General features: G+C 39.5%; 2 protein-coding genes across 4 annotated transcripts; both read left to right on the plus strand.

Moving 5' to 3' along the window:
- Window positions 1-2,262: 2,262 nt before the first annotated feature.
- nkain5 (sodium/potassium transporting ATPase interacting 5) lies at window positions 2,263-10,740 on the plus strand. The gene is made up of 7 exons (XM_004546397.5): window positions 2,263-2,390; window positions 3,346-3,483; window positions 5,508-5,588; window positions 7,162-7,359; window positions 9,508-9,568; window positions 9,704-9,774; window positions 9,866-10,740. The coding sequence occupies exons 1-6, from the start codon at window positions 2,337-2,339 to the stop codon at window positions 9,757-9,759; spliced, it is 588 nt and encodes a 195-aa protein (XP_004546454.1). The 5' UTR covers window positions 2,263-2,336; the 3' UTR covers window positions 9,760-9,774; window positions 9,866-10,740.
- A 448-nt stretch (window positions 10,741-11,188) lies between these two features.
- On the plus strand, window positions 11,189-20,642 carry ythdf1 (YTH N6-methyladenosine RNA binding protein F1). 3 transcript variants are annotated; one of them, XM_004546398.3, is made up of 6 exons: window positions 11,189-11,690; window positions 12,061-12,088; window positions 12,590-12,684; window positions 13,955-15,568; window positions 18,937-18,981; window positions 19,103-20,642. In XM_004546398.3, exons 1-6 carry the CDS (start codon window positions 11,661-11,663, stop codon window positions 19,115-19,117), a joined length of 1,827 nt encoding a protein of 608 aa, XP_004546455.1. In that variant the 5' UTR covers window positions 11,189-11,660; the 3' UTR covers window positions 19,118-20,642. The 3 variants fall into 3 exon arrangements, with proteins under 3 accessions (XP_004546455.1, XP_076734705.1, XP_076734706.1); XM_076878590.1 differs by lacking the exon at window positions 11,189-11,690 and adding an exon at window positions 11,703-11,861; XM_076878591.1 differs by lacking the exons at window positions 11,189-11,690; window positions 12,061-12,088; window positions 12,590-12,684 and adding an exon at window positions 13,091-13,826.
- The last annotated feature ends 1,124 nt before the right edge of the window (window positions 20,643-21,766 follow it).

Raw genomic sequence — 21,766 nt, forward strand, 5'->3', positions numbered from 1 at the left:
CCTATAAGAGCCTCTAGTGTGAGATACATTTACCCTATCCACTTAGGTGAAAGCTGGAGTCAGGGCAGATGAGATGAGATATATCACATTTCCCTAAAGTTATTTTATGTCCAATGTGATGTAATAAAGGGATATAAAAGTAGGCCAGTGATGATTTTTCACTGGTGTAGTTTGGCGTAACCTTGCCATACGCAGACCTTTGAAGCCTTTACCTCTACCACTACCACCACCTGCTGGTGTTTTCAGAGCATTGTGGAAGCGCAACCGCCAATCAGGGCGCAGTAGACGGTGTTGCTGTATGAGGGTCGATCCGTGCCACAGAGGATCGTAGAGGACAGGTACTTTAACACTGGAAGTTCAGTAAATGTCCTGAAATAGTTCATATGTCTAATTGTTGTTTGTGTTTCATACTGGCACTAAGCATATATTCTAAGTACTCATCTTCCTCAAACCCTGACCAATTTGTTTTTGCAGCTTCTTTAAGCAGAGATTTTTAGAAATCTGACTGACATCCTGCTTTTGATTAGAAAAAAACATGAGTGAGTGGGGGGAATGAGAAATAACGCATCAGAGTTTATTTTACACTTTTAAAATGTGCCAGTTTTTATCTAAAACTAAGATGTATCAAGGTTAGTCTAAGTTCTATTTTACTTTAAGCGGTGTTAATATTATTTTACTATTTTAGTTATACAAACTGAATTATTACAGCATCTGCTGTGCTTCGGTTCTGGCAGAAGAACATTGATTTATAAGGAAAGGAATGAAAATTGCTTCCTGGATGAACCCAGGGGCAGTACCAGGGTACAGTAGAAGATAAATATGGATTATTTTGAACTTTGAATCATACATATCATATTTTATGTGGGCTTGTTATGTCAATTTTTTTGTTTTTTATTCTTGGCCTCTACAAAAATGATTTTGCTTGCTTTACAGTATATTTTAGGCTACAATGTGAAGTCGTTCAGTCCTGGGAGGCAATGTAAATCCCTTTGGAGTTGTCTCAGGAACGATATTCGCTTAAAAACAAAGAAAAATGTCTGCCAAATCAAATATGCAGATCTACCCGCTGTGGTTCCCTCTAAGCTGAGCGAGTGAGCAATCGCGCACCGCTCACATGGTCTCCCCACACAGAAAATCTGCGCTGCACACACAAAAAAATCCAGTCTGAATTGGAATTAAAGTAAATACATGTATTTATTTTATTTCGCTGATTTTCTGTGCGCGGAGACTGTGTCAGCAGTGCACGATTGCTCACGCGCTCAGCTTAGAGGGAACAGTTGGGGCCCTTGCTAATAAGAGAGAAGCTACAGTCAGCTTTAATACCCTGTATTTGAACATATTGCAGTGCGTATTGCATTGCTTTTTGTTTGTTTGTCTGTGGTAGAAAGTACCATTTACTTTGCTGTTGTCTGCTGGGGTTGCAGGATCAGTGCCAGAGATGCCAACAGGATCAGTAAACTAATTCAAAAGTCTGGAACCATCATTGGCCAGAATCTGGAGGCATTTGAGTCAGTGGGGGACGGGAAGTCACTGAACAAACTGCTCTCCATCATACCCACTCCATGCCCCACAACAGAGGCAGCAGAGCGCCGTCTCCCTCAGACTTATTCAACCCCGTTTCAGGAAAACGTTCCCACCTTCTTTTCAAAACCGTCAGGCATAAGATTCCTACACTTTTAGAAGCTGTTTCTCAGATTTATAGTGTGCATATTATTTATTCATGCATTTTTTACTACCCTTCTGCACAATATCATCCTTACTTTGTTTTTAACTTTTCTTTAATGTAACCTCATTTTCATTTTTTTCCATTTTTCTTTGTTGTTGTTTTTTTTAAATCATTGTCACAATATAAGATACTTACTAAGCATCTGTAGTACTTTTATTTTACCTAAACATACCACAGGTACGCAAATAAATGTGCAATTGTATCACATAATCTACATATGGCATATTGTGCAGTTTACAAGGTTGAGGTTGAACCGAATTGAAAACCAACAGCAACATGAAATAAATTCAGCAGTAAAAGATGAAAACACAGTCTTTAGTTTCACTGAGCATCACAGACACTTTCTGCCAAAAAAACATAAATAAAAGTTTGGTGTGGCACTATTCACCCTTTATACATCAGCCTGCCCTCCCCCTTCTCCGTAGTTTTCGCGCAGCAGCCTCCGTGTTATACTCGTGGAGTAAAGGTACCTATCCTCACAGAGTCTGCCACTGGGTTCACAGGTCTGGTTGTTGTGTTTGAGCGGATTAAAAAAAATCCTTATTATCCACATCCGCATCCCCACAACCACCATCATCAAACCAGCGGAGGCAGGGAGCAGAAGAAGAAGATGGGGTGCTGCTCGGCGCGATGCATGTTGATCCTCCTGTGCTGTTTGCAGCTGGTAAGAGCTTTTCGCACATGATGCTTCGACATAAACACATCTGTTTAGGCATCAGGCCAGCTGCTGTCTATCCCCTTTAATAACTCAAAGCAACCTAAAAGAAAAAAAACAACAACAACAACAACAACAGTAAAAATGCTATTTAAAACTGCATGTTAATGACTGCTATGCTTGAATCACTTCTTTGTTGTTTATAGTGAAAGAAGTTCCGCAGCATTAAGCTTTAAGGCTTCAGTTTTTTAAGACTATATTAAATTTAAGACCATTTAAGGCAAACTGCGACCAAAAGCAGGTTAAACGGTTTTACGCATGTTCTTTCATTCACATTAACTCAGGTTTGTCATTCAATTATACCGCAACAGTTGGTAATAAATTAAATTATAGTAAAATTTGCTAGTAAAATCTAAAAAGCAGAAACGCCTAAACGAACTGCTCTTTTATTATTTGCCGTTTTTTTTTTTGTTTTTTCTGTTAGCGCTTCTGTTACAGTAAAGTCAATTTATTTGGGACTTTTGGTTCGGCCAGTTGAAAATGACTGCATTATGGCATTTTATAGATCAAACAATTAGCAGAATAGGCTGTAATGAAAATAGTAGGCTACTACTTGTTGACTGCAGCAAATCATTTATTTTCTGTAGCGGGCAATTTTAGTTGAAGGTGGAGAATAGCAGTGACCGCCCACCACCACAATAAAGGGCTGCTCCCACTTTGCCCTCCTCCTCTGTGTTTCCCACCCTGCCCCCTGTATGGCTCACTGGGACTGTGACCCCAGAGGACATGACACTATAAACCAGCTGTATTTCCCTGAGAATGCTTTGTCTCCCATGGCTCAGTTGCCTTGGAAACTTATAAAAAGAAAACAAGGTCAAAGATCATGGTCTAACAAGCCATGGCAGCATAGGCTCAACTGACACTCACTGCTGTTTTAAAATTCATTTAAAACTCTGCCCTGCAGATTACAGTGCTGGAGAGGCAGGTGTTTGACTTTCTGGGCTACCAGTGGGCTCCCATCATGATCAACTTTTTTCACATCATCATGGTCATCCTCGGCCTGTTTGGTGCAGTCCAGTACAGATCACGCTACGTTATAATGGTAAGTCTAATACTGAGTGTTGTCTCATAAGAAACAGCTGTTTTTGGTTTGTCATAAAAAAGTTCATTCAAGCTTCCCATCAAGAAGATCAGTACTGTGAATACACAGTAGTCAGGCTCAATATAATGACTGCTAACTTTATTTAGACTTACCAGCATCTCCACAGCTACTTAAATCATATGTTATATCCGGAGTTGGCAGCAGACCATGTGAACTAGAAGGCAACCAACTTTGACAGAGGAGTCAGAAGAGTGCAAAATTATCTGTCTTATATTTCAGGGGCAATGCAGGAGGGAAAAGAGGAGGGACAAATTCTCAAGGTGCAGAAACAGGTCAATGAACTCCCCACACACTGGGGCAGCTGACTGTGAGCACACAATATCTTCAGCACAAAGGTCGCGCTTTAAAACAAGCAGCTCAAGCTGACCTCTTTTTAGTTTAAGAGACATCAGGGCTACTTTCCAAAATCTGACCTGCACATGCCCTGTCCGCTCAGTGTGCTCCTTTGTCATACTGGTTGCCACAATTGCTGCAGAAACAGTAAGATACTCTGAACCAAATAATTAAATTGTGCTAGCACTGCAGAAACATATCTGTGTTATGGGTGTTTAAGTTTTTCATTACCAAACTGTTATGAATCAGTGTAACTTACAGCTGAAGTATATCAGGAGAGATCAGCTGAGTGGGCACAGTGACATTATTGGTCTCGTCTGAACTGCTGAGGCCTCTCTATTATGCCAGTGCTGGTTATATGTGAGATATATATGAGTGGCCACTTCCAGGGCTGAAAAATTCAGTTGTGCAAAGGCTGAAGTTCCTCCAATGACCACTAGACGCTGACTCCAAAAGCATATCAATCCCCTTTGACTTCCATATTAAAATGTTTTTATTGATGTATTTAAAGCCTAAAAGTTAAAAAATGTCCCTATAGGTATTTTCTCCTTTTCATAACAACTGCAGTGTGTATCAGTTATTTATAACTCATCTATTTTGATTTTAGTTTATGCTTTAGTTCAGTAATAAATTGCACTCAAGCATAAGTGTACGAACACAAAGAGATAATCCACCAGCCAGAACTGAGAAAAGCTTTGCAAAAAGAACAATTGCACAGTTATTCACAATATTATCTTATATATGTATACATACATACATACATACATACATACATACATACATACATATACATATATATATGTATGATAAACAGTGATATTTAATGGTTATCTTGCTGATGACTTTGCTCTTCTCATTAAAATATGTTTTAATTCTAGCTCTAAAAAACAATATAACAGCAGCCAGATGCTTCAAGATGCAGTCCAGAAACAAATGGGTAATGCAACTGTAGCTATACTCATCTTTTATACACAGTCACAGCCAATAACCAAAACGAGTCCTACTAGAAAACAACATACTAGAAAAAAACCACTAAAAATGGCTTTTACACTTCCTTTTTGCGAGAATTACAAAAACAAGATGCAGTTTGTTTAGTGCAGATTGAAGTGCCATCTAGGCTATTTTCTCCCATTTTCATGTCATTGTACCAAGCTAAGCACTAAAATGATCAGTATTTTCTGCACAGACAGAGGTTTTCAGCCTTTGTTTTCCATCTAATGTATGACAAAAAAGGGTAAGACATTAAAAAAACATAATGAAACGCATTAAAAAAAAAGCCCCACAAAATATCAGGTAGTCAGTGGAAAAAAGCAGCTCCCTGTGCTATGCAGCATTAACTGTGCTGGTAGTGTATGGTATGGTGTTTGTGACCAAAACCATCTCATGTTAAGTTTGTAAGAAAGCTGAGTAGTATAATAACACCAAGCAGCAGTGAGCTGGGTTGATCTGGATTATGCTGAATATGTCATGGTAGTATAACTTTACTGTATTTAACAGGAAAAAAATATACATTTTATTATATAGTGATATATATATATATTATATATATTTCACTACATCTCAGCCCAGCCAACCTCAACCTCAGTCCATGCTGTCATTCCCAGTGTAATTCTGTGCTTCTGTTTTCTCAGTACCTGCTGTGGACGTTGTTGTGGGTTGGCTGGAATGTCTTTGTGAGCTGTCTCTACCTGGATTTGGGAGGGCTTTCAAAGGTAACTTTAATGGTCACGTACGTGTCAGGTAATTAGGGACCAAGAGCTCCTAAATACAATGTTCAGCTCTGTCCATGTCACTCTTTTCAAGATCTGCCTCCAATTACAGACTCAGAGTGACAGACACCTTACAGCAATGTGCCTATCCTCAGCCGCAAACAAGTCTCGTTAAGTTGTTTATGTACACTGTCTGCACTCGGGAAGACCAAACCCTAATTATAATTTAGGGAAATGACGACAAATGTTAAAAATAAAACTGTTCAGAATAATTTTCAAGTCAGTCATTCAATCTTGTCTTAGCTCCCCGAATACAAACAATGCTGTATTTTAATTTTAATGATGGTTGGATTCTGTTCACTGATTTAAAATGTAACATTTGGTCGAGTAAAACATTTCTTAGGCATTTCTCCTGCAAATCATCCCTGTGTAGTGTTTTCATAACTGGATCACTACAGTTATGCAATATTTATTAGTGTTACTCTGTTATATCAATTTGAAGATGTAGCAATGCAAGTCTCATCAGCTAGTTACATCACAGCAACTCAATGTATGTACACATGTAGACATGGTCAAGACAATATGGTCAGAGGAGAATAAGCAGACTGCTTTGAGCTGGTACAAGGGCAACAGATACTTAAATAACCACTTGTTACAACCAACATATGCAGAAGAGCATCTCTGAATGAACAGCATGTGGAACCTTGAAGCAGAAGACCACACCAGGTGTCTTTCTTGTCAGCTAAGAACTAGAAAATGTGGGTAAAATTCACACAGGCTTACCAAAACCAGACAACAGAAGATTAAAAGAATGTTGCCCATCTCTATTTGTGCCAAAACATTCAGAATAGGGTCAGAATTTAGGTTAAACAATATGAAGGCATAAATCCATCCTGCCTTGTATTAGCGGTTCAGGTTGCTGATGGTGTAGTGTTATGGGTGATATTTGTTTTGGCACACGTTGACCCCTTATTGCCAATTTACCATTGATTAAATAAATAAATAACAGCCTACCGGTTCTGTATTAGTGTTGACCATGTCCATCCCTTTATGACCACAGTGTAAACATCTTCTGATGGCTGCCTCCAGCAGGATAACGCACCATATTACAAAACTCAAATTCATTTTGCTGTACTTAAACAGTGAACAGATCACAAAAAGAGCACCTTTGGGATGTGGTAGAATGAAAGCAGCAACTGTGTGATGCTATCATGTTAAAATGGGCTAAAATCTCTGAGGAATGTTTCCAGTAACTTGTTAAAGCTATGCCATGAAGAATTAAAGCTGGGCTGAAGGCAAAGGTCAACCTAGCACTGGCAAGGTGTACCTAATAACATTTCTGGTAAGTATATGCTTGTAGCAACACTCTTACGTGACTGGTGCATAAAGAAAAAGGACAAAAAGTAAAATTAGGTGAAATAAGACTTGGTTCTTAGTGCATTTTCACTAAAGTCAGAATAAAATTTGTACTGCATTGAGTTTTTTATGTTTTCTGAATTTTATGGATATCGTGCTGCTTTTCAGGCTTAATAATATTAACAAAATGAACTACCACCTGTCTGTTTGCTCCCTTAAGGATGGTGATATTCTGTCCTTCGGTGTATCCTCACATCATTCCTGGTGGAAGGAGAATGGGCCGGGATGTGAAAGCGAGAGACTTCCCTCTGCTGGATGGAAGAACCAGCAAAATCCAGAGCTTACCACAGTGCTGAGCTGCTGGCTGGAATACCAGTACATAGAAATCCTGCACTGCATCATCCAGCTCCTCGTATCAGTGAGTCTTTAGTTTTGTTCAACACTTCATTTAACAAGACTTTAAAATGGCACCATTGCCAGATGTCGCCTTCACAGCAAGGGCTGGTTAAAAAGTGAAGTGGAAAAGCTGTCTTTTCATGTCATTAGAGCTACACTGGTCCAGAAATCCATAAAAATAAGATCAGCATATGTCACCCCATGACAACAAAACCAAATAATAAAATAGTATGGCAAAAATAAAAAAACATGTGTCATTACCCCAAAACATATGGACATAACTGTATTTATATATTATTTAATGTCATTTTAATTGTAATAAGCATGCATCAGTACACCTGGGAACTAACTGTTGCTTAGCAACAGAATCTGTAGATTAGTAACAGAGCCGATATTTAAGAATAACATCATATTATCACACTAGAGAGAGCTGGTACACACTTTCAGTTTGTGTATTATCTACAAAAGTGAATTACTGCGATATTAGGTCCTGTTTTTGAAAACATTTTGAAGCCAGTTCAATCTGCTGGGTGTGATTTATTTCAATTTTGTTCAATTAATGAATCTATATTTATGTCTTTTTTATACAGCACTTCATTTCTCTGGTCAACACTGGGTTAATTTACGTGACTAAAAGTAGTTTTAATTATTCACTTCAAACAGAATATAAAAAAATTGACGGTTGAGTCTGTTTGATATCAGATGTCGTGGAGACTCCAGCGACACTTAAAGTAATAGAAATCTTTATTAAGTGACCAACATGGTTTGGCTTGTGGCCTTCATTAGGGGACCCTGATGAAGGCCTACTTCCTTACACAAAGTATTGCATATGCTAAATACACTCAACACAGCAGCTCTGCCATAAATTCTGCTTTTATAAAGCGTGTTTTTCAGGTTTGCTTATGATTAGGAAAGGTTGTGTTTTTGAAATACCAGTAGTTGGTTGTGGTGTTCTGGACTCTATTACAAGTGCCTTAATTTCATTGATAAAAAGAAAAATATAGTTCTGATTTGATTTTGGTAGATCTTCACTTCTAGTAATGTCCTCACACATTCCTATTTTGACCACTTGCACTTGTGCATTTGTGATCTCCTTCTGTGCTCAACTTAAATTTCATGTTGATGAAGGAGACACTGTAGAATTGCAAGAAGCTGTACTTGCAAGTAGAGCAGGTGGACAAAGATTAAGTCTTCAGTGTCCTGTGAGCAGGCATGAAAGCCTCAAACACCTCAGGGGACTAAAGCATAAATCTACACAACAGTCTGAAACTGCAGGGTGCATTCATGGGTCAAAACCTTTATGAATATCATGAAAATGACCAGTATACTCATGTCTGTGCTTCCTTCACACTTTGAAACATAACTGTTCCACTGAATGCTGCTCTTTCCTCTCTGAGTATCAGGAGTATTAGCAGTGATAAACATAAAAGTTGATGCAAAAAGTGGATGCTATTTTGAGGTGCATGCTAAAAATCATTAAAATGCACGAGCAAGTGGTCCTAATAGAACATAAAGGTAGAAAGTTAAGAATAGCCAAATTTCTGGCAGCTCAATGGCAACTTTTTGATTGTACTCCATATATTGAAGACCCAATCACTATTAAACTGAAGACTTGGTCACATGATGTCATGTGATTGGTTGATATTTTCTCTGTATTATTGTGGGGTCCTTACCGTACAGTATAAATCGCCTTAAGGTGTATGCTGGTGAACATGTATATTAAACTGTGTTTGAGTCCTTATGTGAAAATTTCTTCTAGCTGATGAACGTCAGTTGGAGAAAAAGGTTTTGATTTAATAAAGTCATGGCAAGCAAGACGTAGTGCAGAGGTTACAATGAATCTTTTCAATACTAATTCTTTCTTCCTACGCACCTGTTGTTCATTCAGGTGTGCAGAGATTTTAAACCATTAATATCTAAAACAATTTCTTGTGTAATATTTTAAGAGTACATCTACAGACAGATAGTTTCTCTGAGTAGGAATGCAAATAAGATAGCTAACTGGAATTAAGAGGTAAGTTATTATTTACATGTTTTTTTCCCACTAACTCATAAAATCTTTCGCTGTCAGCAAAGTCTACTGTCTGCTTTGTGTTTTGCGTTAATATTAAAAGACAGAAGATTTTAAAATATGCTGTTTTTTTCTTATGCTTTTGTGATAATCCTACAGCTCCCGGGATTTGTTTACGCCTGCTATGTGGCCAGCACATTTTCAGAAGAGGATGACAGCTGTAAGTGTCCTCCTGATCAGTGTCAAATACAATCTCATTTTCTTACATTATCTAATTTATTGGATAACAATCCATTACAAAGAAACGGCATGTTTATGCACGCCTTTCATTCATTTTGTTTTATGTTTATTTTAGTTAACTTCATTGGTGAGTTTCACCATCCATCCAAACCCTCTAAGTTGCTTTTCTAGTGTTACAATCCATTGGTAAGTAGCCCACATTTGTTTGCACTCATGTAAGCTAAGCTAGGCCCATCCTCTGCTGCACAATGTATTTCCTATGTTTTTTGTTTTTTAGATTATAAATAAAAAAAGTGAAAAGCTGAGAAGGAACTAAGAAGAAGATCAAACAACTCTGCAGAGTCTGATAGTGCGTCATCTCTGACATGGTCAATAACACTCACACAGAGATGCCGAATCTCACTGTGTACATTTCTCACACTGTGGCCTGATTCAAAAGAGGAGTCTATTGCATGTTGATATTTTCTAGTTTTATCCAGTAGTAACGCTACCTCTCAGCATGTATGTGAAAGACTGTTTGTAGGTTCGGCTGTCTGACAGAATACTGTGGTTCTAAATTTGTACATATGCAGCTGGTGTTCTTTCTGATGTTTCATAAAATGTACAAATTATTATTATGTGTAATTTCAATTAGAAGAAGGGAGGACCCCAACGTGTATAATGTGTGTCATCAGTCAGTGGAATAAACTGTGTCCACAATTTGCCTTATAGTGGATTACTGCTAATGTTCATCTAATGTTTATTCATTCATATACAGTTTTACCTCCATTAGTGAAATGTAAGTACATTTACTCAAGTACTGTACATTACTTAAGATTACATTTCTTTGTGTGCAATTTTGTCTCGTGTACAGTTTAGATTAAAAAAAAATGTTGCACTTGTTACACTGACAGCTTTAAATGCTAGCTACATTTAAAATTAATTATGTGAACTTATAAAATATGTTTCATTTATCACCAAACTACCAAACAGTAATAAAAGAAAGAGTAAAAAATAAAGTAATATAGCAATGTTGTCATTTACTTTAGATGATTTTGTACCACTACTGCACAAAAAAGCATTATGAATGTAAGTGACTGTAATTTGATTAGTCGTCCCATATTTTGGAAATTATTATTATTAAACATAGTGTTATAGTATAGTGTTCTTGGACCATTTTCAGTTGATTTTTTATTTATTTATTTGTTGTTTGCTTTCAAATATTTTTTCCCCTTAAGAGATTTCTTTTGTCATACTGGATTGTATTTTATTGAGCTACAGTTTATACTGTTCCACTTATTTAGGTTATTTTGATATATTTTGTGTTTAAAGATAAGATATACTGATTTATTTATCCCCAAAATTTGGACCTACAGAAACATTTTTGTCATGCATATTTCAGGATTCCGTAGCATTATCTCAAATGGTTCGACTTAACTAAAAACGTCCGAGAAAAATCCAAATAACTTCTGAGAAATTTTTTTATTTAAATTAACTTAATTTTTGACCTATGATTAGTAAGTTTAAAAAAAAATCGGTGGCAGAAAAAAAACTTCCATTCCTAGAAAAAATGTTTTCTTAAAAAGCCGTAATTAGAATTAGATTCCATACCTTTAAGAAATGATTTAATCAATTAATTTATTTTTAATTAAAAAAATGAAATTAATGACATGAGCTCGCTCTGCTACTTCTGCTGCTAGGTAGCCTTGGACGCGTTTTTCACATTAGCGGCGTCATTTCCGCCCCGCAGACCCCGGATGAAGCTGCCGTTTGGGGCAAGTGAAGCAGGGCCACCGAGGCTGGTTGGGTTTTAATTTAGCAGAGAGGGGGGTCGGAGCGGATCGCAGCCCCGCTGGATTAATGTGGACAGGGCAGCGCGGAGTGCCAGCAGGGCTACGAGGAGCAAACAGTCCGGGTCGAGTAGAGACACCGGCTAAAAGCTGCTGCTAACTCTGTTTAACTGTTAGCAGCAAAGTAACGCAGAGCAAGCAGCCAGCTTCTCCGGCTAATAGCCTCTCCACACCGCGGAGTGTGCAGCTTACACACGGCACGTCTCATCGGGGCTCCAGTCTAACACAGCACCTGGTGAATGAATGATGTCTGCCGCTAGCATTGACCCTCAGGTAAGCAGCAAACAGGGGGATACCTTCAGCTTCGGGTTTATATTTCTGCAGGAAGGAGAGATGAGCATGGTGTGCACCCCTCTCTGGAGACGATGCCCCCGCTGCAAGCTAAGGATAGCTGGAAAACTACTCACTGCTGGTAACAAACCAAGGCCTGGACCACAGCTCCCAGTGGGTATCAGAGTGGCCCTAACATACCACATCGCCGAGCGCTGATGCTTTTTATGTGTCAGTGAGGTTTTTCGGAGGAAATGTCTGAATACATCTCAGTGTGAGGCTAGGGTGATGTCTTAATGCTCTGAATTTTCCAGTCGTGACCCACACAAGCTCTCTCTCTCTTTTTTTTCATCCTCCCAAAACGACTGATAAGACATCGAAAGGACAAGATGCAAGCAAAGGTAAGAGATGATGGATCTCTAGATGTTTTCTGTATCTAGAGGGGGACAAACTGGCCTGGCAGGCTTATTACTGAGTGCATCACCACCTAATATGGAACATGTTTCTGTAGCGGTTTGTAATAGTGATAACCACTGCAAAAATCTTTTAAAATTAAGGTACCTCACATATTTCAAAAGGTCAGCTCCTAAATGCTATATTTATCAATCAGGAAGACAGAAAAATCAATTTTAATTCTCGGTACTCATCATTCACGTTGACCTCCTCTCATTTGTCTACAGCTGTGTAGCACAAAGTGCACATCTTTTGGAAACCTATTTGTACATTTAGAGTGAATACATGCTGGTGTTTAGTTTGTATCATTATTAACTGCAATGTGAATATATCATGAGGTGTCATAATATTAAAAACGGGTATTTTTCTTTTTTTTTAGCTTTTTTTTTTTTTTCTTTCAAAGTGTGTGTATAAGTTCCCGTGTGCAGCTTTGATTCTATTTATTGCAGCCTTTTCAGTTTCGGTGCAGAATGGCTCCCTCCATCAGAAGGATGCTGTCCATGATAATGACTTTGAGCCCTATCTTACCGGCCAGTCCAGTCAGGTAGGAAAACTTTATTGAATCCCACAGGGGGGAATTCACCTGTTACAGCAGCTCAAAAGTAGTGATGAGATGGAAAGCACTGAATAATAACAATGTAATATAACCAAACTAGTCTTTGAGTTTTAGGAAGTAAAAGAATTAACATATGATCACATTGGTTAAATATACATGTGCGCACATATGCATGTTCGATCTGTTGAAAGGGAAAACAGTGGGGTCACTGTTTCTTTTAACTTTTTGGAGACCTTATAAATAAAATGATTTTAGGATTTTAAGGTTTATCCTCTTATAACTTTGAATCAGTGTAGCGCTGGGCAGTATGACCAAAAAATCTGGTGAATTTTGTTAACATTATAAAAAAATATAAAACTCTTTAATGTCATCATTAAAAAAGAAATAAAATAAAATGAAACAGCACGACCAAAGGAACAAAAAGTCTGATCTTAGACTCTCATACCTAAAAATAGTATTTGGACTATACAGTCAAAACTAATATAATTTTTTTGGGCTGCTGTCTTTAAACAATGATTGTTTAGCTCATTAGCATTAATGTTTAAATGCAGCTTTCAAATAAAAACCATTTGAAATTATTCTTCCCAACTTTGTGGCATAAATTGTTCTGTCTCTGGGTAAAATCGCCAGTTAGCCTTGATTAGCATATTTTCTTCCCATCATGCTGTTCAGTGGTGTCATTAAGTAAGGTTTTCATTGGAATTGAATAGAGGGACACCTCTGGTTGATTGGTTCAGAGACAAAGTTATAGAGGCAAAGTTGAGATGGTTTTTGGACATGTGCAGTAGAGGGATTGTGGCTAGACTGGATAGATGGGTTCTGAATATGGAGCAGGAGGAAAAGACGAAGAAGACAGTAAAAGAAAGAGAATGTAGTGACGGAGGACATGCAGAAAGTTGGCGTGACAGAGGAGGATGCTGGTTTGTTTTGTGACATAATGTTTGCTTTGTTCAACAGCGTGACCTGTGGGTTTATAAGTGGTGTTTCCTATTATCACGTATGAGTCATGATTGCATCCGTGAGTCAAGTTGAGAAGAGGAAAGTAAAATATCTCAAATTCAACAAAGCAAAATAAAGTACCTTACTAAAAGGCGTACTAAATGGAGTGGAATCAGCACGACAATTATCAGGTGATTAAAGCGGTTCAGTATAACAGAGTGTAAGGTGTAGGGGACAGTGGAGTGTGGAGAAAAGGGTGAAAGAGCAAAACATTTACTTTGATTTTGTTAAAAGGATCTTTTTCTGTTTCTTTTTGCAGAATAACAGTTATCAGTCCATGACAGACCCTTACCTGTCCAGCTACTATGCCCCCTCTATTGGATTTCCTTATCCTCTCAGTGAGGCTCCTTGGTCTACAGGAGGTGATCCACCGATTCCCTACTTGACACCCTATGCCCCGCTCAGCAATGGAGACCACCACTTCATGCACGACACGGTGTTTGGGCAGCCGGGCGGGCTCAGCAGCAGCATCTACCCTCACAGGTTTAACTTCTTCCCAGAGAATCCAGCGTTCTCTGCCTGGGGCACCAGTGGTTCTCAGGGACAGCAGACTCAGAGCTCAGCCTACGGGGGGAGCTACAGCTACCCACCAAGCTCACTTGGAGGCACCTTAGTCCCTGATGGCCAGACAGGTTTCCATAGTGACACCCTAAGCAAGGCCCCAGGTATGAACAGCATAGAGCAGGGCATGTTGGGCCTCAAAATAGGCGGGGACGTGACTGGAAGTGGCTCAGGTGTGAAGAGTGCAGGCTCCGTGATCGGTGGCAGCGGCAGTGTAGCGGCTGCTGTTGCCACAGGCAACGGTGGCACACCAATGGGAATGCCCCCTCCGAAGCCGACATCGTGGGCTGCAATCGCTAGTAAACCTGCCAAGCTGCAGCAACAAAAGACCAAGAACAAGCCTCCTATAGTCGGAGGACCTCTGCCTCCACCTCCCATCAAACACAGCATGGACATTGATACGTGGGACAATAAAGGGACTGTGACCAAGATGGCCCCTCCTTTACCCCACCACCACCAACAGCACCAGCCCCAGCTTCACTCCCATGCTCCCAGTCTCTTGCCTCCCCTTCAGCAATCCCTGCATTCTGCCCAGTCCCTGGTGCAGCAGATGACCCTGCAGGGTCCGCCTCCGCCTCATTCTTACCAGAACCACAACTCTGCTCCCACACCTCAGACCCGCTGGGTAGCCCCACGCAACCGCAACTTGTGCTACGGTGGAGGAAGCTTGGACAGCAGCGGCTCCTCCAACGGCGGTGGTGTTGGTAATGGAGGGGGTGGGGTGGGGCCTCCAGACCTGGGATCAGAGTCCCACCCTGTGCTGGAGAAACTGAGAGCGGCCCATAGCTACAACCCCAAGGAGTTTGACTGGAACCTGAAAAACGGCCGCGTGTTTATCATTAAAAGCTACTCCGAGGACGACATCCACCGCTCCATCAAGTACTCCATCTGGTGCAGCACAGAGCACGGCAACAAGCGCCTAGACTCAGCCTACAGAGCCATGAACTCTAAAGGGCCCGTCTACTTGCTGTTCAGCGTCAATGGCAGCGGGCATTTCTGCGGCGTGGCGGAGATGCGCTCGCCGGTGGACTACGGCACCAGCGCAGGTGTGTGGGCGCAGGACAAGTGGAAGGGCAAGTTTGATGTGAACTGGTTGTTTGTTAAGGACGTGCCTAATAGCCAGCTGCGCCACATCCGCCTGGAAAACAACGACAACAAGCCGGTCACCAACTCACGTGACACTCAAGAGGTTCCTCTGGAAAAAGCAAAGCAGGTGCTCAAGATTATTGCCCAGTACAAACACACCACCTCCATCTTCGATGACTTTTCCCACTACGAGAAGAAGCAAGAGGAAGAGGAGGTGGTGAAAAAGGTAGACATGTCTTTGATATTAAATACAAATGAATGAATCTGTTAAGGTTTTGCTGCTGCTGTATGAAAAAAGTTAATGTGGGGGAAGAATGTTTTGTTCACATTTCTACTAAAATATCTTCTTTGGACCCTTGCTTTTCACTTTTGTTTGCACACATGCTCTACAGCATGTCCTGTGTGTTACTAGAGCTTCGCAATTGATCCGATTTTAATTTCTTGTAATTAGCAAATCAAGATAATCAAGAAGGTAATAAAGCCGCTATTTAAATCCATGTTTTCAAAGTGGGAAATCATAATGACTAATCACGATCTCAGTACTATCATTAATAAATCCATCCATCCATTCGCTTCCGCTTATCCTTTTCAGGGTCGCGGGGGGCGCTGGAGCCTATCCCAGCTGTCATAGGGCGAGAGGCGGGGTACACCCTGGACAGGTCGCCAGTCTGTCGCAGGGCCAACACATAGGGACAGACAACCATTCGCACTCACATTCACTCGCACATTCACACCTAGTGGCAATTTGGATTATCCAATTAACCTATCCCCACAAGTTGCATGTCTTTGGACGGTGGGAGGAAGCCGGAGTACCCGGAGAGAACCCACGCAAACACGGGGAGAACATGCAAACTCCACACAGAAAGACCCCGGCCTGATGGTGGAATTGAACTCAGGACCTTCTTGCTGTGCGGCAACAGTGCTAACCACCGTGCCACCGTGCCCATTAATAAATCCTTTATTTAAAGACCTTCTCTCATTGAGGTGCACAAAAGAGTTACATTATTTAGTTCAAGACAGTTTAAGACAGACAGATACAGCAACACATTATTCGTTAATGTGCAAATTAAGAACAGCACCTACAATAGCTGTGACAGATGCATATAAATAATCTGTGTGAAAATAAGGGTACAGGTAATATTTAACTGCCCTCTGGGCACTGCAAGTGCTGTGTTTTAAACAAAGAGCACATGCGACCAGGTAATCTTTGCAGCACAACCTTGCATGGAAACATCAGACATTGTTGCTGTCATCTGCTATTTAAAGAAGACCATCTCACTTTTGTCTCCCAGTGATGCAGTGCAGAGTGAGAAGGCTCAAAGTGGCCAAAGAAGCGCGCACATAAACAGTATCACCATACTCGAGCCTGTGGGTACATGCAGTGAGTGAGAAACAGGATTTCTTTCTTTATAAAAATACAGTTTTTGTCTTTAGTTTTCTTGACAGGTGTTCCTCACGGGTGTAAAAATTGACTAGAAAATTTGGGATTTTTTTCCATAATCGAGCAGCAGTAGAACCTGTGCAACTGCAGTCAGATCAGGCATCAAACGGTTTTAAACCTGCCAGCTTCATAGTTCCAGGTCTGCGTGATGTCTGATAGTGCCTGTTTGAGAACAATGCAGGTAACTGTCCTGTGAATTCACAACAAGCGAGTGGGCGTCATGTGTTCTGCCTCCTGCACGCTCTGTTCAGTCAGCTCTCTTGCCTAAACCAAAAATAGTATTTCCAGCAGTGAGAACCCATCTGACGCAGGTTATTTCCTGCTGTGTGCTGCTTGTGAGAAAGGACAGCTCTGCACAACGCTCAGACCTGATTCTGGTGACGGTGTCTGAGGTTCAGGTGTAAAAACTGCTTCAGATAAAAACTACAACACCCCTACCATAATCCTATTGTAGACTTACTTTCTTACACATGGATTATGCCTAATCCTAGACTAAATACAACTTCCTATTGTAGTCGACATTGAATTTTCTTTTTAGATTAGGACTGCGTTCAATCACCGACTGCGAAACCGACTCTTAATGTCTTACAACAAGGTGCACAAAACGTGTACTTGACCTGATTTATGATGTTGCCTTATATGGAGTTATTTATGTTAACTAACCATAGACTTTATATAAAGATGGACATAGCCACATAATATTACCTGAAACTAGTAACTGAGCCCATTAAGTCATCAGGAACAAGTCAGAAGTGACCATATTTAGAAAGTTGCATGCTGAGTTATCAGCTAACACTAATCAAGCTTGATTTGTGAGTTGGTTGATAAACTATTAAGGTTTGAAGCACAGGTGCATTTATCTATACTGATTGATGTTGTCTTTTGGTGGCTACAGATGCAGCTCATCATGAGTTGTGTCATAGATGAGAAAAATACAAGTAGACATGTATAGTAGGTTAAGTGGTGATTCTGAAATGGTTGTGGGTGTGAATGGAGACCTGTTGCTCTTGGTTAAACCTCATTTATACTTCCCTGTTCACCCGAGTCCCAGTTTATATAAATTTCATCATCAGATGGTGAGCGCAAGATTTCATGTGGATATCCATGTTTTTTTTTTGTTTTGTTTTTTTTGTGTGTGACCATGGGGATTTGCATGCACCTCAGGCGGTGTACTTCAAAAAAGTATAACTGGAACGACTACTCAGCCATGAGGCTTCCACCTGTGTCCACAGTTAGTTTGTCACTAGTTTATCAGCCCACTAGTTTATCAGTGGGCTAGTTTATCAGCCCACTGATAAACTAGTCGCGCACAAGCCTATTATTATGTATTGCGTAAATTATGCTGTAAAGATTCATGGTTTTTCCTGGTTTTTATTGTGGATCATAATACCTATTGCGTGGTAATTATATTTTAAATAAAAGTTTTGTTGCAAAATTTATAGCATTTATGCTACAGTCCCACTAGTGAAAACAGTGGTTGGAGATCCCAACACTACCAAAATTATTGCCACCCATTGCGATAAGCGTACTCTGAAGACTCGCACTAAGTCTGCAGCACTTACAGTAACTGCTGTCTTCAAAGCAACTTTGGTGCCTCGAGATGGTGATTTAAAAATCAATGAGAGAGTCGGTGTGCTGGTCTCAGTTGGGTGAGGTCAAGCACAGCGATTTAACTGCATAATGACACAGGTGTTTGGTGACTTTGCATTTTTATAGGAATACAACCAGAGCTAAACCAGCTGATTCAAAGTCTTCTACTGCAAACAACTACGTTGCAGTCAAGACTCAGATTGATTGTAACATGTAGGCAACCTGTGTGCGTCTATAAACAGACAGCAATTGTTTGCAAACATTCAACAATCCCTCTGAGTGGTTGCAATTGTTTGGAGACAGGCTGCCTGCCACCAGATGAGCACTTCTAATGAAGTAAAGGGAACTTCTTGTGATTGAAATTGGTTGCCCAGCGGTTCATCATCCTGAACCTCTGGGCATCCAGACTACTTGCAACTGGTTGCTGACCGTAAATCACCAAGCAACTACTGAATTTTTCTAGTCGTGAGGAGATTTCTACTCCAGTGTGACTGAGGAGATGCTTCCTAGCATAATTCTCTGCTGAGAACTTCATTAAGTCTTCATGTGTTTTTTTCTAACAGAGCTACGAGCCTGCCTCAATACAGAGTCGATCCCGAATCGATCAGGTAAAGCTTATCTTACTTCTTTCTCTCTCAGGTGGTGTAAAGTTGGAATGAGAATATGAATTCTGTAGAAACATGGATAACGATTCGTTTGTTTTTTGTTTTTTTTTATTCTCTCTTTCAGGACCGTCAGAAGTAAGCTATAGAAATCTCTTCTGAAAGCTCAGCCGACGGTTGTGTTTGAATGGACATGCTGAAATCTAGGTTTAAAAAGAAAACACAAGGACACCAACAAACACAAAAAAAAATATCTGAAAACGAATATTTTTTTTTCTATTTAATTTTTGCGACCAAACTATTTGAGCCACCGGTTCCAGTCTTCAATATGCGTGCAGGGATGAAGCTCGTTCCACCAGATGAATCACTTCAATAATATCTATTTTCTTGTTTTTTCTGTATTTTTTAGCCTTATAAATCTCTATCGCTACCCTCGAACATCTGAAATTGGTAACTAATTCTAAATATCTGCACGTCTGTTTGGAAAAATCTCTCGACAACATGCTGCTGATATTCAGTGACTGTTCACTTTGTGGTTTGTGTGTTGGAGAAATGTTAAGTGCTTGTATTGCTTTATCTTAATGAGTGAACAACAACTTTATTGACAAATGTCTGCTATCTGTATGTGGCCAGTTGTATTTTGTATTATCATAAGACAAAATAATGACTTCTATCATGCCCCCTCCTCCTCCTCCTTCTGTTTTTTTTTTTTTTTTTTCCCCTCATGTGAGGGGTCTCTGAAGGTTTCTATATGCATAGACATAATTGTGCAAAGGTGGTGGCATTAGAAGGCATTAATATTATAAGAATATATTGAAGGATGTATCACCAGGTTTAACGTAATGTTGAGAAAATGTGCGATTTTGTCATTACAGGGTGGAGCCGTAACGTTTCTTTGCAGCGGTAGTGTGGAATATTTTTTATTTCCAGTACTGTACCTCAATTTATTTATTTATTTTTTCAAGCTAGAGATTCAGGGAAAATAAGTCTGAAGATCAAACGCTCGTAAAGGTGGTCCTGCTCTCACTTTAACGATGGAAATTCAAATAATACTGTTTAAGTTGATTTTTTTTTTTTTTTTTTTTTTTTTTTTTTTAAATCAACACAGGATCTGCTTTCTTTCCCCTTTCTCTGTTTATGAAATTCTGGGCAATGTAGCATGCACTGCTTTTAGAACTCAAGCCAGGCCCGTCGTTTAGTTTTATTTGTTCTTTCTTAACATTATAATAATCTTTTCATCATTTCCATCACTATAACCTTCATCCTCGGAAAATGTAAGCTTTAATGTACTGGCATTTCTAACTGAGATCGCCTCAAAATGTTTAACTGTAGCATTATACTTAACTGATTTATTGTCAAGTGTATGAAAACGCAGAGACTAGCCTATATGGTATATGTTTGTGACTTTTTTTTTGTTATTTTCTTTTTTTAATTGCTTGCTGTATTGTGTGTGGATGTGGGTGTGTGCGTGGGTGTGTGTGTGTGCGAGTGGAAGAAAAAGAGAGGGACTGTGGAGCAATCAGAATTATATAATGGTATTGGAATATAGAAAATTTATGCAAAAAAAAGTTTTAAGTCACCCTTGAATTAAATATCTATTGTATCAGAGGTCACTATCACATTCTTAGATTTGATCATATTCATTATTAAAGACATACTTATCTGTTGTTTGTGTTTCTGTTTTTATGACCATTCAAGGAAGTTTGTTTCTGAAAAATAAAAAAAGTTGCCACAAAAGCTTCGCGGACAAAATTAGAACGTCTCAGAGATCGATACGGCACGTCTCCAGTTGAGGTTCTCAGTCACTGATCATGGTGACGGTAGGAAGAAAGAACTCTTCTTTAACAGGAAGTGACCTCCAGCTGAAACAGGCACATGTGACAAGTTTGAGAACAGAAAGTATAGTATGGATGCTTGTTTCCACCAAAACAAAAACTTTTTCTCCTGGCACAGTTAAGTGAAAACTTCTTATATTATTTAAAATTTTTGACTATATTTTTGACATCTCAACTTTCTCTGATATTTTTACTAACTCGAAGTTTTGACTTAGGAATAGCAAAAACAAAAAAAGTGTTAAGAAGAAGCTTCCAAGTGTAGAGACTTGCTTGTTGCATTGATTGTTTTCTGGAGGAATTCCATTTTATAAAATGTTGATTAAAATAATTAATTGCAAATATTTATTTATTCGATGCTAGCTTTGCATCATTCAGTTTTAAATAGTCCTTATCTTATATTGAGCATTAGCTCTTCAGTTCACCCTCTGAAACAAGGTGTTTTAGCTCCCTGCTTTTAACTCAGCCCATGATTTCAGGTAGCGAGGAAAAGAGCTTAGTGGCTTTACTGACCAGAACAGAGGCACAGAGGAACCATAGGTGGTGCTGTGGGAAATCAGAAAAGCATGGTTCAATAACCATTAGGACCATAGACTGTATGTAAAAGATGAGCGTAGCTTTCAGGTCACAAAACTGAAGCCACAGCAGAAATACTTTCAACCTTCCATCTTTCTAATGAACAGCAGGGGGCAGCATCTGTAGTTTGAAAAGGTCCGGTTACATAAAAGTCTAGCAAAATTATAAATTTAACTTGTGACCTCAGTAAACACTTTCCTAACGAGTTTATGGCCTCCGGCACCAGTTTTACTTAACACAACATAAAGGTGATTTTGTCTGGTTATTATTACAGCCAGAAAGGATGACTGCATGGGGTGTGCTTTATTGGCTAAAGACTCCCAGCTTCTCCTTCAGACACACCTCCGATCTTTACAAGTTCATGTTTGAATCAGCAAATACAT

This window comes from Maylandia zebra, linkage group LG20 (assembly GCF_041146795.1).
Source record: "Maylandia zebra isolate NMK-2024a linkage group LG20, Mzebra_GT3a, whole genome shotgun sequence".
Classification (NCBI taxonomy): Eukaryota; Metazoa; Chordata; class Actinopteri; order Cichliformes; family Cichlidae; genus Maylandia; species Maylandia zebra.